We start from the raw sequence: 22,430 nt of genomic DNA, 5'->3' as shown, positions 1-22,430 counted from the left end.
ACAGGCCTTGGGTGCCGCGAATCATGAGACCAGGGCGTTCACCCCTGACTCTGCTGCTTGCCCTAAACCAGTGGCTTCCCCTTGAGGCCGGGCCCAGTCAGCCCTAAAAGGGCTGTGGAGACTTTGGGTTCCTGCAGTCAGGGAGGCCAGACTCAACCCCAAACCCTCGGCTGGGCCCTCGTGGTCTGCCCCTCTCTGGGTCTGCAGCCTCTCTTGCCCCCTCGGTCCATGTACTGCCACACGGGCCCCCAGACCTCGCAGGAGGGCAGGAGGTAGGCTCTCCCTCGCCCAGGGCCTCTCACCTGCCTTTCCTTCCGGGGGAAAGCCCTCCACAACTCCCAGGCCAGGCCCGGAGCCCTGTTCTATGATCCTGCAACACATCTGCATGCTTGCAATTATTCACACGTGTCATTCGTTTAATCCCCTCTGAACTGTGAGCTTCCTGGGGACGGGGACGCATGCGATGTGTTCCACTCGCTGCAGTGTTCCAGGCACCTAGCACAGGTCCAGGAGCTCGGGAACTAGTTACAGGGTTGCCTGAAGCTGCTTTAAGTGATCCTGTCCTTCGCAAAGCTTCCGGGCAGTGGAGGCCACCTCCGAGGGGCAGATCCATTACCAACCAATTAATTACCCCTCCCTCAAATGGAAATCGAATCTTACAGATTGCCATTTGATTGAACGGTCATGAACTGAAGCCCGATTCAAGACTGATTGAAAATAGAAAAGCCCAGCCTGCCAGCTTAATGAAATGCTGTCACAGAGGGGAGGGGCTGGGCCCAGCCCCAGTGGACCCAGGGTGATGCTTTCAGTGACGTCATTCACTCCATCTGGTGTCCGGAGAGGCCTTTGGCCTGGACTCCACCGTCTAGTCCATGGGACCAGGTCCAAGCTGTCCAGGCCAGTGGGTCAGGCGGGCCTGGCTCACAGGGGTCTGGCCTGCTCAGAGGGAAGCTGGTCAAAGCAGGACTGAGTCGGGGGCCCCCATCTAGGCCTCTGGCCTGGGGCACAGCCGAGGCCAGAGCAGCAGGAGGACTACATTTCCCAGAGTCCCCCAAACCCCGGGAGCGAGCCATTGGAAGATTTAAATAGCCCAGGCCCGAGGCAGCCAGGCTGCAGCTGTGGACGTGCCCACCTCCTGGGTGGCTCCATTGGCGCTGGCCCGCACTGGGGGGCTCGACTGGCTGCCCAGCTGCCACTGACATTCCCTGGGAGCCTGGTGGCAGCCGGAGGTAAGCAGCCATGTGCAGTCCCGCACTCTATATTTAACAGCTGCCGCAGAGCAGGAGGGGAGGCCGGGAGCAACGGAGGCTCCAGGCTTCCGTCTTTGGAGAGAAGGGCCTCACAGCCAGGCTGGCACCGGCCCTCGCTGGGTGACTGTCACCATGCCTGCCTCCCAGAGCCGGGCCCGGGCCCGGGACCGCAACAACGTCCTCAACCGGGCCGAGTTCCTGTCCCTGAACCAGCCCCCGAAGGGGGCGCCGGAGCCCCGCAGCTCGGGCAGGAAGGCCTCGGGCCCCTCGGCACAGCCCTCGTGCCCTGGCGATGGGGCCCGCGAGCGGCGCCAGTCTCAGCAGCTGCCCGAGGAGGACTGCATGCAGCTGAACCCCTCCTTCAAGGGCATCGCCTTCAACTCCCTGCTGGCCATTGACATCTGCATGTCCAAGCGCCTGGGGGTGTGCGCCGGCCGGGCTGCGTCCTGGGCCAGCGCCCGCTCCATGGTCAAGCTCATTGGCATCACAGGCCACGGCATCCCCTGGATCGGGGGTACCATCCTCTGCCTGGTGAAAAGCAGCACGCTGGCCGGCCAGGAGGTGCTCATGAACCTACTTCTGGGTGAGTGTGCCCGCCGTCCACCACCCACCCCGCCAGGCCCGGGGAGGGATCCCACCCCAGCAGGACCAGCGGGGCCCTCAGAAACCGACTGGAACAATTTAATGAGGTTAGGCAGGGAGGGTGCCCCAGAAACAGGCAAGCCTCCGGCTTGGGGAAGAGAGAGCTGAGGATGCCCAGATGACAGCCCCCTGCAAAGTGAGGGCCTTGAGAATGCGGGGCCCCAGCGGGAACTTCTGAGGAAGGGCGCTGCTCTGGGGAAGGAGTAGCTTGAACCGCCGCCCCAGAAGCAGCTTGAACAGGGGTGCTGGAGGCCGTGACCTCGAGGGAAGTGGCCAGGAGTCTGGCGGGTGCTCTGCAGTGAGGTGTCTAACCCTGTAACACCCCATCCCATAGGCTGGGGTCCTTGAGTTCCTAGGCTGCTTGCAGGCAGCACTTGTGAGCTGCTCCCATCAACCCGCTGCTTGGCTCAGGGACCCTGCAAGCCGCCTAGGATCCTCCCACAGGGCCTGGGGGTGCAGGGGTCCAGTCTGGGACTCCCACCCACTCATGGCCTCCTGGAGTCCTTACGTACCGCTTCCCTGGGTGAGTCGCTGGAGGAGAGGAGGGCCTGGTGAGCTTTGGTTTGTTTTTGCAAAGTCTTTGTCACCAGCGTCTTTCAGTTGAGCTCTGCCCTGTGCCAGGTGCCACGTGGGCACCATGTGGAAAGCAGGCCTTCCCCTCTCTCCAGGAGGTGATGCCCAGCCCCCATGCGGCCCACCCTCCAGCCACCTCCAGATCCCCCAGGTGCTCGGGGACCCAATGCTGCCATCCTCCACGGTGGGCCATGTTGATCTCCTGGCCCTTCCCAGCACAGCCACGATCTGGGGCACAAGTCGGGGGCGGGGGGAATGGCTCAGGCTAAGCAAACACTGACAAGGGGTCCCACTTCCAAAGGGGTGTGTGTTGGGCCACTGAGAACTGCCATCCCAGGGGAAGTTGCAATACAGTGTGGCTCCCCACTCAGGTCTCAGAGCATCTGGGGTGGACACTCTGTGGGTGGGATGTGGGGAGGGGAGAACAGCAGTTGCTCGTGCAGGAGATGGCTGGGTCTGGTACCATCAACGTTTTCTTGTTCTTATTCCTAAATGATTTACATTACTTGTTCCTATGCCAAATAGTCCCATGGGACTGGTGCTATTACCATGCCCACTTTACAGATTAGGAAACTGAGGCTCCTGTAAATAAAGCAACCTGACCAGAGCTTCAGAGCGGGAGATTTGCACCAGGTCTGAAGATCTGCACCTGACATCCAGGCCTGTGCTCTTTTCAGGCAACGTGCCCTGGGCTTGGGACAGAGGGACAGAGCAAGGTGGCCCAGGTGCTGGGCCGGGTGTTTGCGGGGAGCAGAACCCTGGTCTCATTACCCACAGTTTCCCCGGTGCCCGCTGCAGCCTGACACAGAGCAGTAGCTCAAGAAAACTTGTGTTGGGGGTCAGGTGTCCAAGGATGGGGGTGGGAAAGCATCCTTGAGCCACCCCTCAAACCTGCTCCCTAGACCTTGTCTGCACATTCCTCCCGCGTAAGATGATGGAGGTGGTGAAGCTGTGTTCATAATTTGCTCAGCGCTTGCTCCGGGCCCGGTTTTGCATAAACCACATCATCACTTCTACAGGGAGATGGTTTGTCCACAGCCACGTAGCTAGTCATTGATGGGGCCAGGACCGGAGCTGAGAACAACTCTTAACATCTTAACAGTTTGTTGAGATGCGGCTTCTGCCTCTTTGCAGCAACCAGACTCTGGGGGCACAAAGGAGTTTGCTTCATAGGGTGAAGAGCAAAGTTCGAGGTGCCTCCCTTCTTGAATAAGAAGGACAGTCATTTCTAAGTTTTTAAAATCATCATGTATTGAGCTTCACTATGTACCAAGTACTATGCCCTGAATGTCCTGTATTTCATGATTTTAAAATCTTTTTAATGACCGTGTAATGTAAATATTAATACACCCACTTCACAGAGTTAACTGAGGCTCAGAGGGGTCAAGGGACTTGCCCGCCCCCACGTGCCCGTAAGTGGTAGATCTGGGAAGCAAATCCAAGTCCTCCAGGCTGCAAACCCCTTGCCCCCCACCCCCCTCAGCATCCGTCTGCGGGTCGGGCTTACCACGCAGTCCACGCTGAAGCTTGTGAGTAGCGAGGAGGCACCTGGGAAGAGTTTTCTCTTTTACCAGCACCTTTGCTGGTACCTCCAGGTACCGACATGACAGAGAGACAGGAGCCCGGCACAGAGCAGCTGCTCAGAACGGACAGGGTGGTCTGTGGGCCTGGGGCATCTCGTGGGGATGTGGACCCTGTAAACTGCAGCAGATAGCCAAGGCGGGTTAATCCCACAGCTCTGACCTGACCCGCCAAGAAGAGCTGCCCACTCCACTCTCTGCCCAGGGAAGAAAGACCATCCGTGGAGCACAAACTGTGCACAGATCTGTCTTTGCTTTCGTCTTTGGGGGCCTGGGCGGCCTTTCAATCCTGGAGCTCTGAGGTTGGAATGGACTTGGTCCGGGTCCTCACTCTGACCCTTACTCGATCTGCTCAAGTCCGTTCCCATCCCTGAGCTTCGGTTTCCTCATCTGTACCTGGGGCTTCAGGACCGTGGTGGGGATTCAAGGGGAGCTGGTACAGCACTTAGCACAGTGGGTGGCAGGCAGACATGGAAGCTTCAGGGCCCTGAGGGATGAGGGGGCCCTGCCTGGTCCCGCCCGCCCTGCTCTGAGCACCAGGGCACCCAGCAGAGTCCTGAGGGCAGAGCCCTTCCCCTCTACAGTTGGCACTTGGGCTCTCCTTGGCCCCAAAGCGGAAAACTCAGGAGCCTCGGGAAATGGAGCTCCAGACACCGGACCCGGGAAGAGTCCCAGCTGGGCCGGGAGGAAGTTCTCTGCTCTGGTCCCTGCGTTCCTCCCCAAGAGTGTGCGGTGCTGCCTAGACTGGAAACGTCAAAGCCAGAAGGGATCTTGGCAGCTGGTACAAGCTTGGCTCCAGAGTTGGCCGGACCTGGGTGCAAATCCTGGCCCAGCTGTTGGAACCGGGGCAAATGACTTTGCCTCTCTGAGTCTCATTTTCCTCATCTGTCTAGTGGGCTGCTGGGACACTTCCCTGAAGCATTACACGAAAGTGCATGGCTCATACGAATGCCAGTTGAGCTTGGGCAGCAATGATCACCATCCTCATCGCCATTGCCAGCATCAAAAGAAGTCCCAGGTCCAGGGTCCCTCCAGGTCCCCTCCAAGCTCTAGACACCTGTGAGATGACCTGATCCCCTCCTTTGTGCTTCCCCTGCAACACCCGACTTGATGATCCCAAAGGGGGCCAGGTGACAGGGGACCCAGGCCATCCCCGTTCACCAAGCCCATCCTGGTTCGCCCATGGGCCTGTCCTTGGTGGAAAATGGCTTCCATGTCTTATTTCCATGATCTATAAAAGAATCTTTATTGAAATGTCCCTGATTATAAAAACTATACATTCTTTTTTTTTCTATGTCATTTTTAAAATTTTGGTTAAACAGACATAACATAAAACTTACCATTTTAACCATTTTTAAGTGTATACTAGCATTAAGTACATTCACATTGCCAGAGCTTTTCCATCTTCCCAAACTGAAACTCGGCTCCCATTAAACACTAAATCCCCATCCCTCTCCCCACAGCCCCCAACACCCACCATTCTGCTTTCTGTTTCTATGAATCTGACGAGTCTAGGGACCTCATATCAATAGCATTATACAGTATTTGTCTTTTAATATCTGACTTATTTCACTTAGCAGCCCGTCCTCAAGGTTCATCCATGTCGTAGCAGGTGTCAGCATCTCCTTCTTTCTTAAGGCTGCATAATACTCCATGGTATGGACAGACCACATTTTGTTTATCCATCATCTACCTTCTGGCTATTGTGAATAATGCTGCTATGAACATGGGTGTACAAATATCTGTTCAAGTCCGTGCTCTCACTTCTTTTGAGTATAGAAGCAGGATGGAATTGCTGGATCCTATGTTTAATTTTTTGAGGAACCCCCAGACTGTCTCCCACAGCAGCTACACCGTTTTACATTCCCACCAGCAGTGCAAAAGGGCTCCAGTTTCTCCACAAGTGTTCTTTGCCAGCACTTTTCTTTTTATATAACAGCCATCCTGATGGGTGTGAAACGTGGCATCTTGTTGTGGTTTTGATTTGTGCTTCCTTAATGAGGAGTGATGTTGAGCACCTTTTCACTGCACATCCTCACGGTAAGGAAAATTCAGACGACGGCAGGTGATGAAGAAAGTGACTGTTTCCCTTAAGCCCTTTCCCCAGGAATAACCTCCGTTGCGGTTTGGGTCATGGGTCTCTGGATTTTTCTCTGCGCCCAAACTAGCATATCATATGCTTCTAAAATGACCTCCTGTGGCGTTTTGCCCAGCTTGGCCTCATTCTCATGGCCCTACTGGGCCTTCTGGGCTATGAACCTCCCATCTCGGCCCCACTCCTCCCTTCACACCAAGCACGAGGGGTTCAGAAACCAGAACCTGCACCCTCAGCCTGGCAGCGCCGCCCCCACCCGCCCCAAGCATCTCACAGCATCCCCTCCCCGCCAGCCCCTGCTCACCCGCCCTCCATATAATCTGTCGTGTCAGCTGTCTCAGCCCAGCCCACCGGCCCCTGCTCTTGGGCACAGCTCAGGTGACAAGCCCTCCAGGAGGCCTGCATAGCCTGTCCCTAGCTGATGGGCCTTCAGGCTCTGATCCCAAACCTTCACGGTCAGGAGCCCTCCTGCTGGAGTCACCAGCGCAGCTCCGCAGAGGTAGGACGTTCTCCACCCTGCCCCCAGCTTCACTTCTCATCATCTCAGCGGGGCTCAGCGAAACGGTCCCTCCAGGCTAAAATACACATGACCTAAAATTCACCATTTTTAAGTGTCCAGTTCAGTGGCATTAAGTACATTCACATCGTTGTGCAATTGTCCCCACCATCTATCTCCAGAATTTCTTTCATCTTCCCCAACTGAAACTCTGCACCCGTTAAACACTAACTCCCCAGCCCCCCTCCCCAGCCTCTGGCAACCTCTAATCTACTTTCTGTCTCTATGAATCTGCCTACTTTAGGGACCTCATAAAAGCAGAATCATGCAATACTTGTCTTTTTGTAAAAACAACTTTTTTTTTTTTAACTTATTTTATTTATTTTTGGCTGTGTTGGGTCTTCGTTGCTGCGCCCGGGCTTTCTCTAGTTGCAGCGAGTGGGGGCTACTCTTCGTTGCAGTGTGCGGGCTTCTCATTGCAGTGGCTTCTCTTGCGGCGGAGCACGGGCTCTAGGTGCATGGGCTTCAGTAGTTGTGGCACGCAGACTCAGTAGTTGTGGCGCACGGGCTTAGTTGCTCTGTGGCATGTGGGATCTTCCTGGACCAGGGCTCGAACCCGTGTCCCCTGCACTGGCAGGCAGATTCTTAACCACTGCGCCACCAAGGAAGCCCAAAATAACTCTTTTTAAATGTGCACAAGTCATGCACCTTCATGCTAAGAAGAATTTTAATGCAGAATTACAGAAAGACACCAAAAATCGCCCTCATCAACCCACCCGGCTAGAAGCGCTGTTAACATTTAGCGTGGTACCTTCCAGACTTTTTTCTCTGTATAAACACATTAACATCTTATTTTACAAAAACGGCATCGTACTGTAAATCCGGTTTGGTCGTTGGCCTTTTCCACTTAAACCCTGTAGCTATCCTTCGGTGGCTATAAATACACGTCAGCTTCATCATTCGCCCCAGAGTGGCCCCAGAGAGCTCCACCGCGGTTTCTCCCGTCTGTCTCCGACTCAAGGGCATTGGGTTGGTTTGGGGTTTTCAGTGTTACAAAAAACGCCGCAGTGGACATCCTTGATGTGGGGCACATCCGTAATTACTTCCCGAGGAGATAGTCTTACAGATGGAAGGCCTGAGTCAAGGGAGGCCTGTTGGAAAGACTTCTGAGTCTGAAGCCAGATGCCCTTCAGAAAGTGTAGACCAATTTACAGCACCCCCACAGCACTACCGGGGCTGGTTCCCCAGCTCCCGGAGAGGCCAGAATGGGGGATCAGAGGCCAGAAGAGCTGGGACCCCCTCCTTCCAGCCCCAGCCAGTAAGAGGTATCGGCTCTGTCTTTGCTCTTTGCAGGGTCCATAGCTACCCCTCCCCCACCCCTAGCCCAGCCTAATGCTGCCGAGCTGGTCCCATGGAGCACTTCTCAGGGGAAGCAGCTAGCGTGAGGGGCCCTGAGGAGTCGTCCTGGCAGCCCCCCAGCCAGGCTGAGAGAGAATAGTGGCCACCAAGGCAGCACAGCAGGGCCTTGAGAATGGGTGTGCTTCCTGCAAGGAGGGTTCAGGCATCTCAGCCCCCCGCTCCGTGAGAGGGGTGGAGAGTGGAGATTATTGGGAGGGAAGGCGTGAGAGGTGATGGGGCCCAGCCCTGCAGCCCAGGCGGCCCTCAGAGTGGCTTCTGGAATGATCCCCATTTTATCAACCAAGGGAGAAAGCTCAGCGGGAGAGACGTGCCAAGGTCATGAAATTCACAAGCAGTCGACCTTGAGGCCGGTCTCTGATCCTGGAGCCCAGGTGTGCAGCCTCTGCCCTGAGGCCCAGGGAGGGTAGGTGAGCAGCCCGGGTCACGCAGCAAGTCGGGGCAGGTGGCGTGGCTTCGGCCCCTCCTGACTCTGGGCCCTGAGCTTGCTGCCAAGAGGACCTTTCCCCACAGGGGCCCCCTCCCCCCTCCCATTCCAGGAGGGAATGTAGGTCAGGGAGCTCAACAGGCCATGTGAGTGGAATTCACAGAGCCTTGAGTGACGGGGCCATTTGCTTCTATTTCTGGGCCCCAGATTATGCGCTGACAGTGTCAGAATCAGAGTCACACGAGGGATGGCCGTGGTGCTGGAGGGGGTGTGAGCAGCCTGCGGGAGTGGGGGGAGGGGCTGTGAGTGGAGCGGCGAGGCCCCGGGGGCCACCAGCTCTGCTGGAGAGCCATCCCCCCCATGGCCTCTTCTACACCCAACTCTCAGAACCAGAGAGCAGCAGTGTGATGTGGGGAGAGGCTGTGGGCGTGCCACACCTTGAAAGGAGCCCCCGTGTTAACGACTGCACGTCTTCCCCACCCTCACCGCCCAAGCCACCTGGCACCCTGCCAGCCTGGTTCACCAGCCCCAGGCCTGGCCCTCGCCTGCCATACTCAGGAACCAGCGAGGCCCAAGACCTGCAGCTCAAGTGAATGAATGAACCAAGCACAGGCTGGGCCGGGCCAGCTGGACAGCCAGGCTGACCCGATGGTCCCGAGAGGCCCAGGTCAGTGGGGCCGTCCCCACCTCATTATGGCCGCGAGGGACAGAGCCAGCCAGGAATAGCAGATTCCCAAAGGCCCAGATGTGGGGTTCTCAAGTCACGGCACACAGCCAGCCCCAGAAGCCTCTCGAGGGGGCAGGGGAGGGTCCCCCACCCCCCCAGCTTCAGCCGCGCGGCGGCCTCTTTCATCTGCTCACATACTGAGTCTCTGTGTGTACTTACGTTGGGGAAACGTGTTTTGCTGCTAAAACAGTTTGAAAGGTGTGGGTCTTGCTCATTCTTGGCCTGTGGGTCTTGACAGCCCACGAGGAGCAGTGGGACACCTGGGGAGGCCAAGGTACAAGGCCGCCTTGCCTTCAGACACCACGCGGGAGCGAGGCCCTGAGCATGGCTTCCCCCCTGGGCAGCCCGTGGACGCACGATGCTGCCCCTCCCTCCCGCCTTCCTCCTGAACCCAGCAGCTTTCTCTGGGCACCTCTGCTGTGGTTTACACTCGTCTGGGAAGGCAGATTTAAATCGACAAGAACTTGCCAACTTGCTGAGCCCTGGTTTTCAGCTGAGAAACTTGGTCACCAATTAGATAGATGACCCACACCTCCCAGTGGCTAGTGTCATGGTTTGATCTGCCTTAGGGCCTGATCCTGGCCCCCATTAGCCCGCTCCAGACCCTGGCCCAGGATGCTCTGACTTTCCTCCAGGTGGTGAGGGTCTCGGAATTTGGGCCACATCATTTTTTTTTTAATTTAATTTATTTATTTATGGCTGTGTTGGGTCTTCGTTTCTGTGCGAGGGCTTTCTCTAGTTGTGGCGAGCGGGGGCCACTCTTCATCGCGGTGCGCGGGCCTCTCACTGTCGCGGCCTCTCTTGTTGTGGAGCACAGCCTCCAGACGCGCAGGCTCAGTAGTTGTGGCTCAAGGGCCTAGTTGCTCCGCGGCATGTGGGATCTTCCCAGACCAGGACCAGGGCTCGAACCCGTGTCCCCTGAATTGGCAGGCAGATTCTCAACCACTGCGCCACCAGGGAAACCCTGGGCCACATCATTTTTATGCTGGTGAGACCTCAGAGAAGGAAACCCTCTCACCAATGCCCCTGCTTGATGACACCCAGTCTGCAGGGTCTGAAAGCCTTAAGTTGCTTACCTGGGTCAGGCCAGGCTGGAGCTTAGGAGTAATAACAGCAGCTATGGCATCAAACGCCCCATACCAGGCTGTTCGAAATACTTCGCAGACGCTAAGGAGCTCATTTCATCCTGTGATAACCCCTGTTACAGGTGGGTAGACAGAGGGTCTGACAGGTGAAGGGACTTGTTCTTAATGAGCAGAGGAACTTGAACCCCACCTGTGACTCTGAAACCTGCAAGTTTAACCCCCCACCTGTGAACTGCCTCCTCCCCAGGTGGAGAGAGCCTGTCACAAGGTGAGGGAGGGGCAACTTTCAAAAGCCTGGCCTCCTGCCTCGGCTGCTCCGTCAGCCTCAGGGTCCCTGGGGTCAGGTGCAGCCGCCTCTCTCCAGCTCCCACCTGCCCTGTTGGTCCCTCCCTCCTGCTGGGACTGTGATCGCCCCCCCACCCCCCCACGGGCTCCAGATGGCTCCCAGCCTGGGCCTGGCCTCCACCTGGGTCAGCAGCATGCAGGCTGGGAGGCCTGGCTCCCGGGAACCAGTTGCCGTGGAAATACGGGGCGGGGTGTGGAACAAGGTTCCCTCCCTCCCTTAGGCTCCTCCCCTCATGGCCTGGCAGCCTTTCCATCCACCATTTCCTGCTTCTGCCCCTTCCCTGGCTGCTCCGGCACGTCCCAGGGTGGGCAAACGTCTGCTGGCCCTATGGCTAGTGAGAGGGGCAGGCCCCGGGGAGGCCAGGGCTTCAAATCCCAAACCAAGAGCCCAGACTGCAACAGCAACCCTGCAGAGGGCAGGAAGAGAGTTCTGCACTGACCAGGGAGTGCAGTGTTACCCGGGAGCAGTGTAGACATCCAACGCTGGGACCGGCAGGTAAATAAGCCAGGGCACCTCGGACGCTGCAGCCATGGGTGTCCCGGGGGGTGTGACCCCGCATCTTTCAAAAGCAGGTTACAGAACGTTGTGTGTAGAGCACGTTACAGCTTTTATTAAATCTACGCTCTATAGATGGAGAGAAGGTTCTGGAAAGGTGGCTGCCTCTGGGTGGCAGGATTACAGGTGATTTAAAAATCTTATTTTTGTCTTCTGTTTTGTAAATTTTCCACAGTGACCATCTATCGTGTCATTTTTTTCCCAAAAGGTTTTTTTTTGTTTTTTGGGGTTTTTTTTTCATTTCTGAGCAGCAGGGGTTGCAGCAAGAGTTTCGGTATCTCCTGTAAAGTTTCCAGGGAAGTTCCCAGAGCCAGGCTGCACTGAACTGGCATTTGGTCATAATCCTCCCCCCTTCTCTGGCCCTCCTGGTGCGCCAGGCACCCGGGGGGACCACCTCGTCTCGTTTGCTGGGACTTCCCTGTTTTAGCCCTGAACTTCTTATGTCCTAGAAACCCCTGTGTCCCAGGCAAACCCAGGACAGTCAGTCACCCTGTAGGCACTATGTCAGACCCCGTCTGGGAGGCAGGTGTTTGGGATACCTTGTTACAGGTGAGGGAAGTTAGACGACTTGTCCAAGGTCACAGGCAGGAGGCTCCAAGGCTGGGACTCGAACCCAGGTCTCTGTGGCACTCGCAAGCCCCCACTTTGGCTGACCGGGTACCACTGTGATCAGCTGGATGAAAGTGGGCCCTTGGCGTGGGCCTTCGTCTAACGGCACAGAGAGGCAGAGCAGCCTCTCCAAGGCCACACAGCGGGGGGGGTGGTGAACAGGACGGACAGAGATCCAGTTCTCCCCCAAGCTCCCCAAATGGGAAAGGAGCCCGCCCCTCTGGCTCCGCACCCCAGGCCAGCGACTCAGCTAACATTTGGAGACTGCCGTCCTGTGTCTGGCCCTGGGCATACGCCTACGAACAGAATAGATTTGGCTTGACCCCCCTTCTGTGAAGTGATGGTGGTGGGGAGGAAGTGAGGGGTTAACCCCAAACCTCTCACCACCCAGCGGGTTCCCTAGTTGCGGCTGGGTAAGTGCCATGAGGAGAGCGTGGGCTGTCTGGAGGGCAGGGAAGGCCTCGCTGGGGGTGTGACGTTTAGGCTGAGGCCTGGCAATGACGGAGAAGTCAGAGGGAGGGAAAGGGAAACATCCAGAAAGAAGGAGGAGCAGGCAGGGGTGCTCCAACCTCCAGGGCTTCGTCTGGTCTTCTGTAAAATGAGGACAATATGGTACAGCTGCCATGGAAAACGGTTTGGTGGCTCCTCATAGGAGGAGCCTATTCCATAGGGAATTCCCTGGCGGTCCAGTGGTTAAGACATGGAGCTTTCACGGCTGAGGGCCCGGATTCAATTAATTCCTGGTCGGGGAACTGAGATCCTGCAAGCCACGAGGCACAGCCAAAAGAAAAAACAAATTATACGTAGTTAACACGTGATGGAGCAATTCCGCCCGTAGGGATGTGCCCAAAAGAACGGAAAGCGGGTTCTCCACAAATACTCGTACACAGATGTTCATAGCAGCATTATTCACAGCAGCCAGTATGTACAGACAACCCAGATTCCATCAGCAGTGAATGGATAAACAAACTGTGGCAGGTCCAGACAATGGAATAATAGTCAGCCATAAAAAGAGGAATGAAGTTTTGATACCTGCTACCACATAGATGGGCCTCAAAAACATTACGGTACGTGAAAGAAGCCTGACGCAAAAGGTCACGTATTGTCTGATTCCACTTACATGAAACGTCTAGAAGAGGCGGATCCATAGAAACAGGAAGCAGACTGGTGGTTGCCAGGGGCTGGGTGAAGCGGGGACAGGGACCACCTGCTTGATGGGAACTGGGTTTCTTTTTGGAGCTCGATAGAGGTGACGGTTGCACAACATTGTGAATATACTAAATGCCGCTGAACTGTACACTTAAAAATAGTTAATTGTGGGGCTTCCCTGGTGGTGCAGTGGTTGAGAGTCCGCCTGCCGATGCCGGGGACACGGGTTCGTGCCCCGGTCCGGGAAGATCCCACCTGCCGCGGAGCAGCTGGGCCCATGAGCCATGGCCGCTGAGCCTGCGCGCCCGGAGCCTGTGCTCCGCAACGGGAGAGGCCACAACAGTGAGAGGCCCGTGTACTGCAAAAAAATAAATAAATAAAAGTTAATTGTGTGTTATGTGAATTTCAGTTCAACTTAAAAAAGATGGCGATGGTAACACCCTGTTCTGGGGACTGGCGGGGGCTTCAGTGAAGTCCTTTGAGAAAAACCACCAGCCCAGGGCCCCATTTGTCAGGATGAGATCCTCCGACGGGCCCCCAGTGGCCCACAAAACCCCTGATCGCCACTCTCTCATTCAGCACTTTTATCTGTCCGGATATCCCAGGGAAGGGCCTTCCAGGTAGAGGGAACAGCACAAGCAAAGGCCCCGAGGTGGGAACCTGCTCAGAGGCCCGCGTGGTTCAAGTGAAGGAAGCCCGGGCGCAGTGGGGGGAGAGCACGCAGGAGGCGGTGCTGATGGCCTTCGGGGCCTCTCTCTCCTGCCCGCAGCCCTGCTCCTGGACATCATGACGGTGGCTGGCGTGCAGAAGCTCATCAAGCGACGCGGCCCGTTTGAGACGAGCCCCGGCCTCCTGGACTACCTCACCATGGATGTCTACGCCTTCCCCGCCGGCCACGCCAGCCGCGCGGCCATGGTCTCCAAGTTCTTCCTCAGCCACCTGGTGCTGGCGGTGCCCCTGCGCGTCTTGCTGGTGCTCTGGGCCCTCTGCGTGGGCCTGTCTCGGGTCATGATCGGCCGCCACCACATCACCGACGTCCTCTCCGGCTTCGTCATCGGCTACTTCCAGTTCCGCCTGGTCGAGCTGGTCTGGATGTCCTCCAACACCTGTCAGATGCTCATCTCCGCCTGGTGAGCCGTTCATCTGCGGCTCCGGGGCCGGGGGTGGCCCGAGGGGCAGCAGGAGGACATAGGGCTGGCAGGGGAGGGGGGACCAGGCAGCCCCAGCCCATCTCCCCGTGGGCCGGTGGAGGCTGGTGACCTCAGGTGGGCCCACCAGTGACTGGCACGTCCCTCCCATCACGCTGGGTGCCCCCTGCTCCTTCAATCAGACCCTGAGTCCCTCTGTGGACGGGCTGGGGCCCCGCCGTGCGGATAGCCCTGCTCCGCTTCTGCTCTGGAGGTACCAGATGAGAACCGGGATGGCGGGAGAGGGGCCGAGTCTCATCTTGTCCTTTCACCATCACGACTGTTGAGTTCCTGGCTGTGCCCACCTGACCACAGCACACCGCCCAGCGAAATGCCCACAACCCACCACCCAGCACAGGTGCCATTGCCATTAATGGTCATCGATAGCTTAGGGCAGTGCTTTCCAAAGGGTGCCCCACCAGACACCAGCCTGCAAGACACGTTGGGAAGAGAAATGGTCTTGTGGTCAAATAACTTTGGGAAATGCTACACACTCTGTTGGACATTGACGAGGGCTGGGATTGTCGTAAAGGCAAAAGTCCTGTAGAAGAGCTTCCGTGGAATCTTGTTTAATCCATGTTTCCTAAACTTATCTGACTACAGAACCCTTTTCTCAAGGAACAGCTATTAACCCCCCCCCCCCAGGGAACCGCATTTCCCCAGACGCATTTTGGGAGATGCAGCCCAGGAGCGGAAGGGCCTGAGGCATGAGCTGGCCTCTCCCAGCGCTGGGCCCCAGAGCCCGGGGAGACCGGGTGTCTGTGCCACCGCCTGTGGAAAGCCCAGGGCCCACGGGCATCGGTGCCGCTTTGGCCCCCAGGGGCCGGACTCCGTGTGACCTAATAGGTCGTTTCCAAGTCAGCCGTTCTGGACGTGCACTTCATGTGACAATACAGATGTGCAAACAGGTCCTCTCCTGTGTGTTTTTTTTCCTCGTTTGATGCAAGATTCCAGGTGGGAGAGTCCCTGTTAACATGGGGGTGGGGAGTGATTTCTTTACCCCCAGTCAGGCCACGGTGTCAGGTGGTCAGGGGGCAATGGGCTCCTAGGCGTTTCCGGGCTGCCTGGTCCCTTCTCCCTGAGAAGCCCTGCTGGGGCTCCCTCCATCCCCGGGCCCTGCACTGGCCACCCTGCCCAGGGCCTGGGTCGTGATTCGTTTGGAAAAAGCCCTCACTGTGGTGCTGAGGGGCTCTGCCCTGGGGGCCAAGACCCTCTCACTCCCCGCTGACCCAGACCCTGCCCCCAAGGAAGTGGTCGCTACCAGGACAAGTGGGCTCAGGGCGAGGTAGACATTAGCACCGACAGAGGGTGGGTTCGTTTCCTGTCTACCATAAGGAGTAACCACAGCCAACTGCGTGGCTTAAAACAACAGGAGTGTGTTCTCTCTCAGTTCTGGAGGTTAGAAGTCTAAATTCAAGGTGTCTGCAGGGCCACGCTGCCTCTGAGACTCTGGGTAGAATCCTTCCCCGCCTCGTCCAGCTTCCGGTGGTGGCCGGCAATCCTGGCTGTGGCCACGTCACTCCAACCTCTGCCTCTGTCGTCACAGGGCATGCTGCCTGCGTCTGTGTCTTCCTCCTCTTTTTTTTTTTTTGGCTACACGGTGCGGCATGTGAGATCTTAGTTCCCCGACCAGGGATCGAACCCGTGCCCCCTGCACTGGGAGCACGGAGTCTTAGCACTTAGCACTCGGCTACCAGGGATGTCCCCATCTTCTCTTCTTACGATGACAGCAGTCCTATTGGATTAGGGCCCACCCTACTCAGAATGACCTCATCTTAACATCTTAATCATATCTGCAAAGGACCTTTCCAAACAAGGTCACATCCGTAGATACTGGGAGTGAGGACTCCAACATCTTTTGCGGGGACACAGTTCAACCCATAAGACGCAGGATCCTTTGGGGGGAAAGACAACTTCCTCTCCCAGCCGCCCCACTGGGACAGGACAGGGGTATAGCGCAGTCCCATCCGAGGATCCGGCTGCTGCTGACGATGAAGGGCATCGGATCTCCTGGGCCCAGAGCCCTCTGCAGGCCCAGCCCTCAGGCCTGAATACCTTCCCCTCCCGCTGCAGATCCCACACCCTCAGGGGTCATGGTCCCCCAAGACCGATGCCCCGCAGGTAGGACCCAAGCCGCCCCTGCTCGCCCTCCCAAGGCTCCTCTCTGGAGCCTCCTTTGCGTCCAGCCCTGCTGGGGGTGCAGGAGATCTGCACCTTGTCTTTTCCCTAAAGGAGCTCGGGGATGCCAGACCCGGCTGGGCCACCACAATGAAGACCCCCCAACCTCCAACCTTGAACACTGGCTGGTTGCAGAGTCTTCAAAATACATTCTGCCCGTTCCCATAGATGCTCCATGAGACGCTGAGCAGGAGGGGTGACCCTCGGGAATCCGGGAACCCGCCATCCAGGGTGAATCCGGCTCCAGCTTTGGGCTGGGGACGGGCTGCTGCCCTCCAAGGCCCACATCCCCAGCGGGTCCCCAGGGCCTCTGTCTCTGCAGGGGTGGATGGTGGTCTCTGGAGCCTTTAAGATGAGGAGGGGGTTTCTGAAGAATGGAGGGCTCTCAGCAGACCCCCTAAGCTCAGGGTGGGCAGTGGAATCCAAGTGCCTAACAACTGATTAGGAGAAAAGTCTCCCTGGAGAGGCGGTCGGCATCCTGTCCTGTGAGGCGTCAGCAACACCCGGTGCTGGAGCCCTGGGCTCAGCGCCAGCACTGACAGCAGTCACACGCCCTCTCCAAGCCTGGTGTCCTAATCTGTCAGACAGGGATGACGGTGGTCCCTGTCGGGTCATGTATGACTCAGGGATACTCCCTACCTGGGCACCTGGCGCAGGGTCCACCCCGCCATCCTGGACGGACCCCCTGGGGGAGCCCTCAAGAGCAGAGCCGGGGAGGGAGGGAGGAACTCGCCGTCACACCCGTTCCTGGAGAGACCCTGGGCGGAGGCGGGCAGGCGGCGGGAGGTGGGGTGACAGCCGAGAGGGCCCCAGTGATGGAACCAGAGACGCGGAGTGTGTGTGCTCCCTCAGACATAGTTAATGCGCTTTGGTGATCGAAGCCAACAGCCACTCCCCCTTTTTAACGGTGAATTATAATATTTGGTTCTCAATGGTAAACCTATTCTGCGTACCTGGGGTAAACCCCAAGTGGTCAAGATGCACTGCCTTTTCTAAATATCACTGCTTTGCGCTGGATAAAGATTTTGTTAAGGATCTTTGCCTCTCTGTCCATGGGGGGTGTTTGTGTTGTTTCCTCGATCTGTCTGTGTCCGCTTCGGTTGTCAGGGTGAAGCTGGCCTCTTCTGTTTTTCTGGAGGGGTTTGTATAGAATCCGTATCATCTCTTTTTTTACCCCTCGATTTCTGTCTATCATTCCTGACCTCTCAGAGACCAGCCTCTCCATGGAACTGACGTCCGACTCATGACTTCGGTTGGGGGTGGGGTGCGGGGGGTTACGACTTCCTAAATCCTCCACCTGCCTCATCTCGCTGAATCCTTATGACGACCTTACCCCTATTTTACAGGTGGGGAGACTGAGGCTCAGAGAGCAAAAGTCATTTCTCCAAGGTCACTCAGGTAGGACGTGGCCGAGTCAGGATTGGAACCCAGGCTGCAGAGCAGAGAACCCTCTGGAAAACAGAAGCGCAGGGCACGCACCAACGTTGAAGGGAGGCTGGACTGGTGAAGCGGCAGCACAGGGGTGGGTTGGCTTTTTTCTATTTTTTTTCTTTTTTTTTTTTTGCAGTACGCGGGCCTCTCACTGTTGTGGCCTCTCCCGCTGCGGAGCACAGGCTCCGGACGCGCAGGCTCAGCGACCATGGCTCATGGGCCCAGCCGCTCCGCGGCAGGTGGGATCTTCCCGGACCGGGGCATGAACCCGTGTCCCCTGCATCGGCAGGCGGACTCTCAACCACTGCGCCACCAGGGAAGCCCCACTTTTTTCTAACAGAGTCAAATCCCACTGTGCTGGACGGCAGCCTGTGTTGTCTGAGGTCCACCTCGGCCGGACTCCGTGGGTCCCGCCTGACCCGGATGTTGGGTATGGTGGGAAACAAGGCCCCCCCCAGCCCCTGAGCAGCCCCCAAAGTTCTCCCTCAACGTGAGGCGTCCTCCCCCACTTCCTTGCTCCAACCCACCTGCTCCTCCTGGAGCCTGGAGTTGGTCCTGAACTTGCCCAGTGCTCTCCTGCCTCCTGGCACCACCCCCAGCTGCCATGGCCAGTGCAATCACTTCCCAAAACACAGAAGCCTCCCTGCGTTTCCTCTGTCGAGGTCACGTGGTTGGAGGGCCGAGGGGGCTCAGGGACAGGCTGGGGTGGCGGTTTGAGCAGGGTGGTCTCGAGGGAGGAGCACACACATGGGAGTCAGATCCCCGGGTTCAAATTCCGGCACTGACAAGTCGCTGAACCCTTCTGAGCCTCAGTTTCCCCCTCTATAAAATGGGAATGATGCTTACCTTGCACAGGTGTGAGGATTAAAGCTAGAGCACCCAGAGCACCCAGCCCTGGGCCCGGCTCACAGAAGGGTTGAGAAAGGAAGGCAGAGCTGCTCGGGCCACACATACCCCCAAAGGACCATGAGTCCCCGCTGGGCACTTGGGACAGGACAGGATGCTTCGGGGCTTGGATGGGCAGGGGTCAGTGGGGACTGGAACCTGGAGATGGGCACCTACCCAGGTCATGGTGGGCCCAGCGGCCTCTTTTCACACATGGAGACACTGAGACCCAGGAAGTGTGTCAGGGCCATACCAAGTGCCCCAGGCACTATGGAGCCTGCCCTGAACACCCCCCCTCAACCCCGCGCTCCCTGGCTTCAGGCTATGGGTGGGCAAAGGGGGTGGGAACCGACCCCTCCCACCCTGAGCTGTCACGTTTCCCCTCCATGCTGTCCAAACCGTCCTTCCCACAGAGCTGGGGCTCAGGGCTGAGGAGGTCACCTCTGACCTGGCTCTGCATCTTTGTAGTGTGTCTGTTTGGCCCCCAGTAAAGTTCTCAGTTGTCAAAATAAAAAGCAGGAAATTGGGATTCTGAAGACCCCCAACAGCCGTTGCCTGGCGCTGGTGCAGCTGGGAGAAGCCCGCTCCCAAGAACACTCTACCGTGGGTGCTAACTGGCTGCATTGTGCCCTCACCCCCACCAAAACATTCGTATATCGAAATCTCAACCCCCAGGACCTCAGAATGTGACTGTATTTGAAGATAGGACCTTTAAAGAGGCAATGAAGTTAAACTGAGCTCATTAGGATGGGCCCTCATCCAACAGCACAGGTGTCCTTATAAAAAGCAAAGCTGGACACAGACACACAGAGGGAAGACCGTGTGAAGACACAGGGAGAGGACGGCCCTCTGCGAGCCAAGGAGAGAGGCCTCGATCTCGGACTTCCAGCTTCCAGAACAGTGAGGAAAGACGTGTCTGTTGTTAAAGGCACCCAGTCTGTGGTCCCTCATGGTGACAGCCCTGGGAAACTAATACGTGGCTTTATTAAGTCAGCTGGCTATCGCCTGTCACCTGGAAGAGGGAAAAGCTCGGGGGAGAATGGGACACAGGCCAGGTGAGTTGGGGGCAGATCTGCTCTGGGGCGACGTAGGGAGACCACCGAGCTAAGAGCTGCCCTGGGGGCGTGGGCATCTACCAAGACACCGTCACCGAGCCCCTGCCTGGGGGAAGCCACTTCCCAGAGGAGGCAATTGGTCCAGTTCAAGGTCCCTGTGTCCCCAGCCCCTGCCCTGCCTGGGGAAAAGTCCAGAAAGGGCAGGAGAAGGGGACGGCAGGAGCTAGAAAAATGCGGAAACTCCCAGATCAGCCGTCATCTGGCTCCGGGGAGAGACAGAACATCTGGCTGCAGCTCCGGGCCCCAGCGTTTACGCAACCCACATGCAGACACACGTGTCTGCCAGACAGGGCGAGGCTGGGGCTCCGGCCACGCTGCACCTGAACTTCCCCTTGGGAAACGGGCCTCAGAAGAAGGCGGCTGCGGCGGTGATTGTGGGCCGCAGTGCCTGGCACGAGGTGACAGTCAGAGAGCCTTCCCGTGCTTGCCACCCCCCCAGAGCTCAGGCACACTCGCGTGCGTGCACACACACAGGTGGTCTGGCTGGCCGGCCGCGGTGTTCTCACATTTACAATTACGTGCGCGAGATCTCCAAGCTTCCTTCCAGCTTTAATGTCCTGTAACGTGCATGTATGTGAACACTTCTACATCCGACACTTCACGTGCTTTGGTGTACACACACGTAGATGCAAACGTGGAAACGCGTACATGATCATCTTTGTACACAGATACTTTTATACACTCACTTAACATACCAAAGGTTTCACAGCCATGCACCGCTCACACACAGTGAAATCTCTACACCTGCGTTCTGGTGTGCACGCACCTCGGTGTCTATGTACACACCTGGCCTTGCCTACGTTTATACACACACGTGTGTGTTCTTGCACAGTGTAGACCCTTGCTAGTTCTCTGCAAGCCCATGTTTACAGGTATCAGGCTTGCCAGATTGAGAAAATAAAAATAATACAGGATGCAATCTTTGCTTATACTAAAAAACTGTTCATTTATCTGACATTCACGTTTAACCAGATGTCTGTATTTTATCTGGCAACCATAACATGTATACATTCGTACACACACACACACACACACACACACACACACACACACAGACACAAATTCATGAAGTCATCATGAGGCCCAGCCCAGGACATGCTGTTTCCCTGGGAGAATTTCTAAGACCTTCTCTTGATCTGGTTATTAGAGCCACAGCTGCTCCTCTGGCCACAGCGCAGCTCCAGGCCCCCAGTTACGGTTTTCAATAGTCTGGCCCAGGACTCAGCTTGCTGGTGGGAAAAGGAAGGGCTTCCGGCAGGAGTGGGGGGCTTGCTGGGACCCTGGGAAAGCTCCTCTCACCAACAGCCCAGCCGTGAGATGTGGCAGCAACGGCCAAGCCCTGGGAAACCCCACCCTGACCCGAAGCCTGGGCTGGGCCTCAAGGAGGGACATCCAGCTGGGGTCAGAGATGCAATCTGAGCCCCCGAGGCCAGCTTGGCCTCATCCCCATCCGGTGCTGCTTCTATTGCTGGGGGACAAGTCAGGGCAAGTGTGTCTTGAAGTCCTGATTCCTCAGCTTAAATCCTTCAAGAAAGTTTTGTAGAGGGACAGGGACCAGCAAGGTCGTAGGAGGGGCTTAGCTCAGGGAGAGGGGGTCCTGGGGAAAGATGCAGACCTGCCCCTCCACACGTGACCTGGGCAGCCTCCCCGCCTCCTCCCTGGCAAGAGAGGAATTCTAGTCCTGAGCCCGGGGCCAACAGATGTGTGATGAGTCTCCTGAGAGTCTCGCAGAGAACAGGATTAATTCCTTTAAGGAAGTATCTGGTTATCATGCTTTTTGGTTACATAAGAAGACATTTTCATTATTTCATGACAAATACAGGAAAACCAAAAGCAAACATGTTTTGCTTATTCCTTGCAGACGTTTTTCTTCGCGTTCATAAAAACAGAGACGTATTTTGACAAAAAAGCCATTATACGCCATAGTTTTGTAACCTGCTTTTATTATTTATTAACATATTGTGAACATCTTCCTGCACCAATAATTCAACATCTCCATCTTGACTGATAGCAGCCTCAAGTGATTCCTTGTGTGGAAGAGACTCTTATTTGATATTTAGATTGCTACCAGTTTGTTTGTCTTTAATTGCAGTGCAATTCACATAACATAAAATTAACCAATTTAAAGTGTACAGGGGACTTCCCTGGTGGTCCAGTGGTAGAGAATCCGCCTTGCAATGCAGGGGATGCGGGTTCTATCCCTGGTCGGGGAACTAAGATCCCACCTGCCGCTGGGCAACTAAGCCCACGTGCCACAACTCCTGAGCTCGCGCCCCTCAACCAGAGTTCGTGTGCTGCAAACTCCAGAGCCCACGCGCTCTGGAACCTGCACGCCACAACTAGAGAAGAGAAGAGAAAACCCGTGTGCCACAATTAGAGAGAAGCCCGCACACCACAACGAGAGATCCCGCATGCCTCAACGAAGATCCTGTGTGCTGCAACCAAGACCCGGAGCAGCCAAAAAAATTAAGTGTACAATTCAGTGGCACTTAGCACATTTGCAAGGTTGTGCAACCACCACCTCTGTCTAATTCCAAAATATTCTCATCATCCACAAGGAAATCCAGGACCCATCAAGCAATTGGCCCCCGTCCTCCCTCCCCCCAACTCCTAGAAGACATCAGTCTGCTCTCTGTCTCTATGGAGTTGCTTATTCTGGACATTTCATGTGAATGGAATCATAG

General features: G+C 56.6%; 1 protein-coding gene across 9 annotated transcripts in view; it reads left to right on the top strand.

The window, feature by feature from the left end:
- The first annotated feature begins 1,236 nt into the window (after positions 1-1,236).
- Positions 1,237-22,430, top strand: part of PLPP7 (phospholipid phosphatase 7 (inactive)) — a 94,757-nt gene continuing 73,563 nt past the window's right edge. For 7 of the 9 annotated variants that reach the window (XR_009541454.1, XR_009541450.1, XR_009541451.1 and 4 more), the window contains exons 1-2: positions 1,245-1,833; positions 13,720-14,080. Coding sequence is in view for 4 of the 9 variants with exons in the window: in XM_060154038.1 (XP_060010021.1) it covers positions 1,383-1,833; positions 13,720-14,080 (812 nt within the window). In the remaining 5 variants the exon portion in view is untranslated. Of the gene's footprint in view, positions 1,834-13,719; positions 14,081-17,661; positions 17,690-22,430 lie in introns of those variants that run through there. The other 2 variants (XM_060154040.1, XM_060154041.1) reach the window with 2 other exon arrangements.

This window comes from Lagenorhynchus albirostris, chromosome 7, assembly GCF_949774975.1.
Source record: "Lagenorhynchus albirostris chromosome 7, mLagAlb1.1, whole genome shotgun sequence".
Lineage (NCBI taxonomy): Eukaryota > Metazoa > Chordata > Mammalia > Artiodactyla > Delphinidae > Lagenorhynchus > Lagenorhynchus albirostris.
The sequence above is the reverse complement of the archived record's forward strand: the minus strand, read 5'-3'. Positions and strand labels throughout refer to the sequence as shown.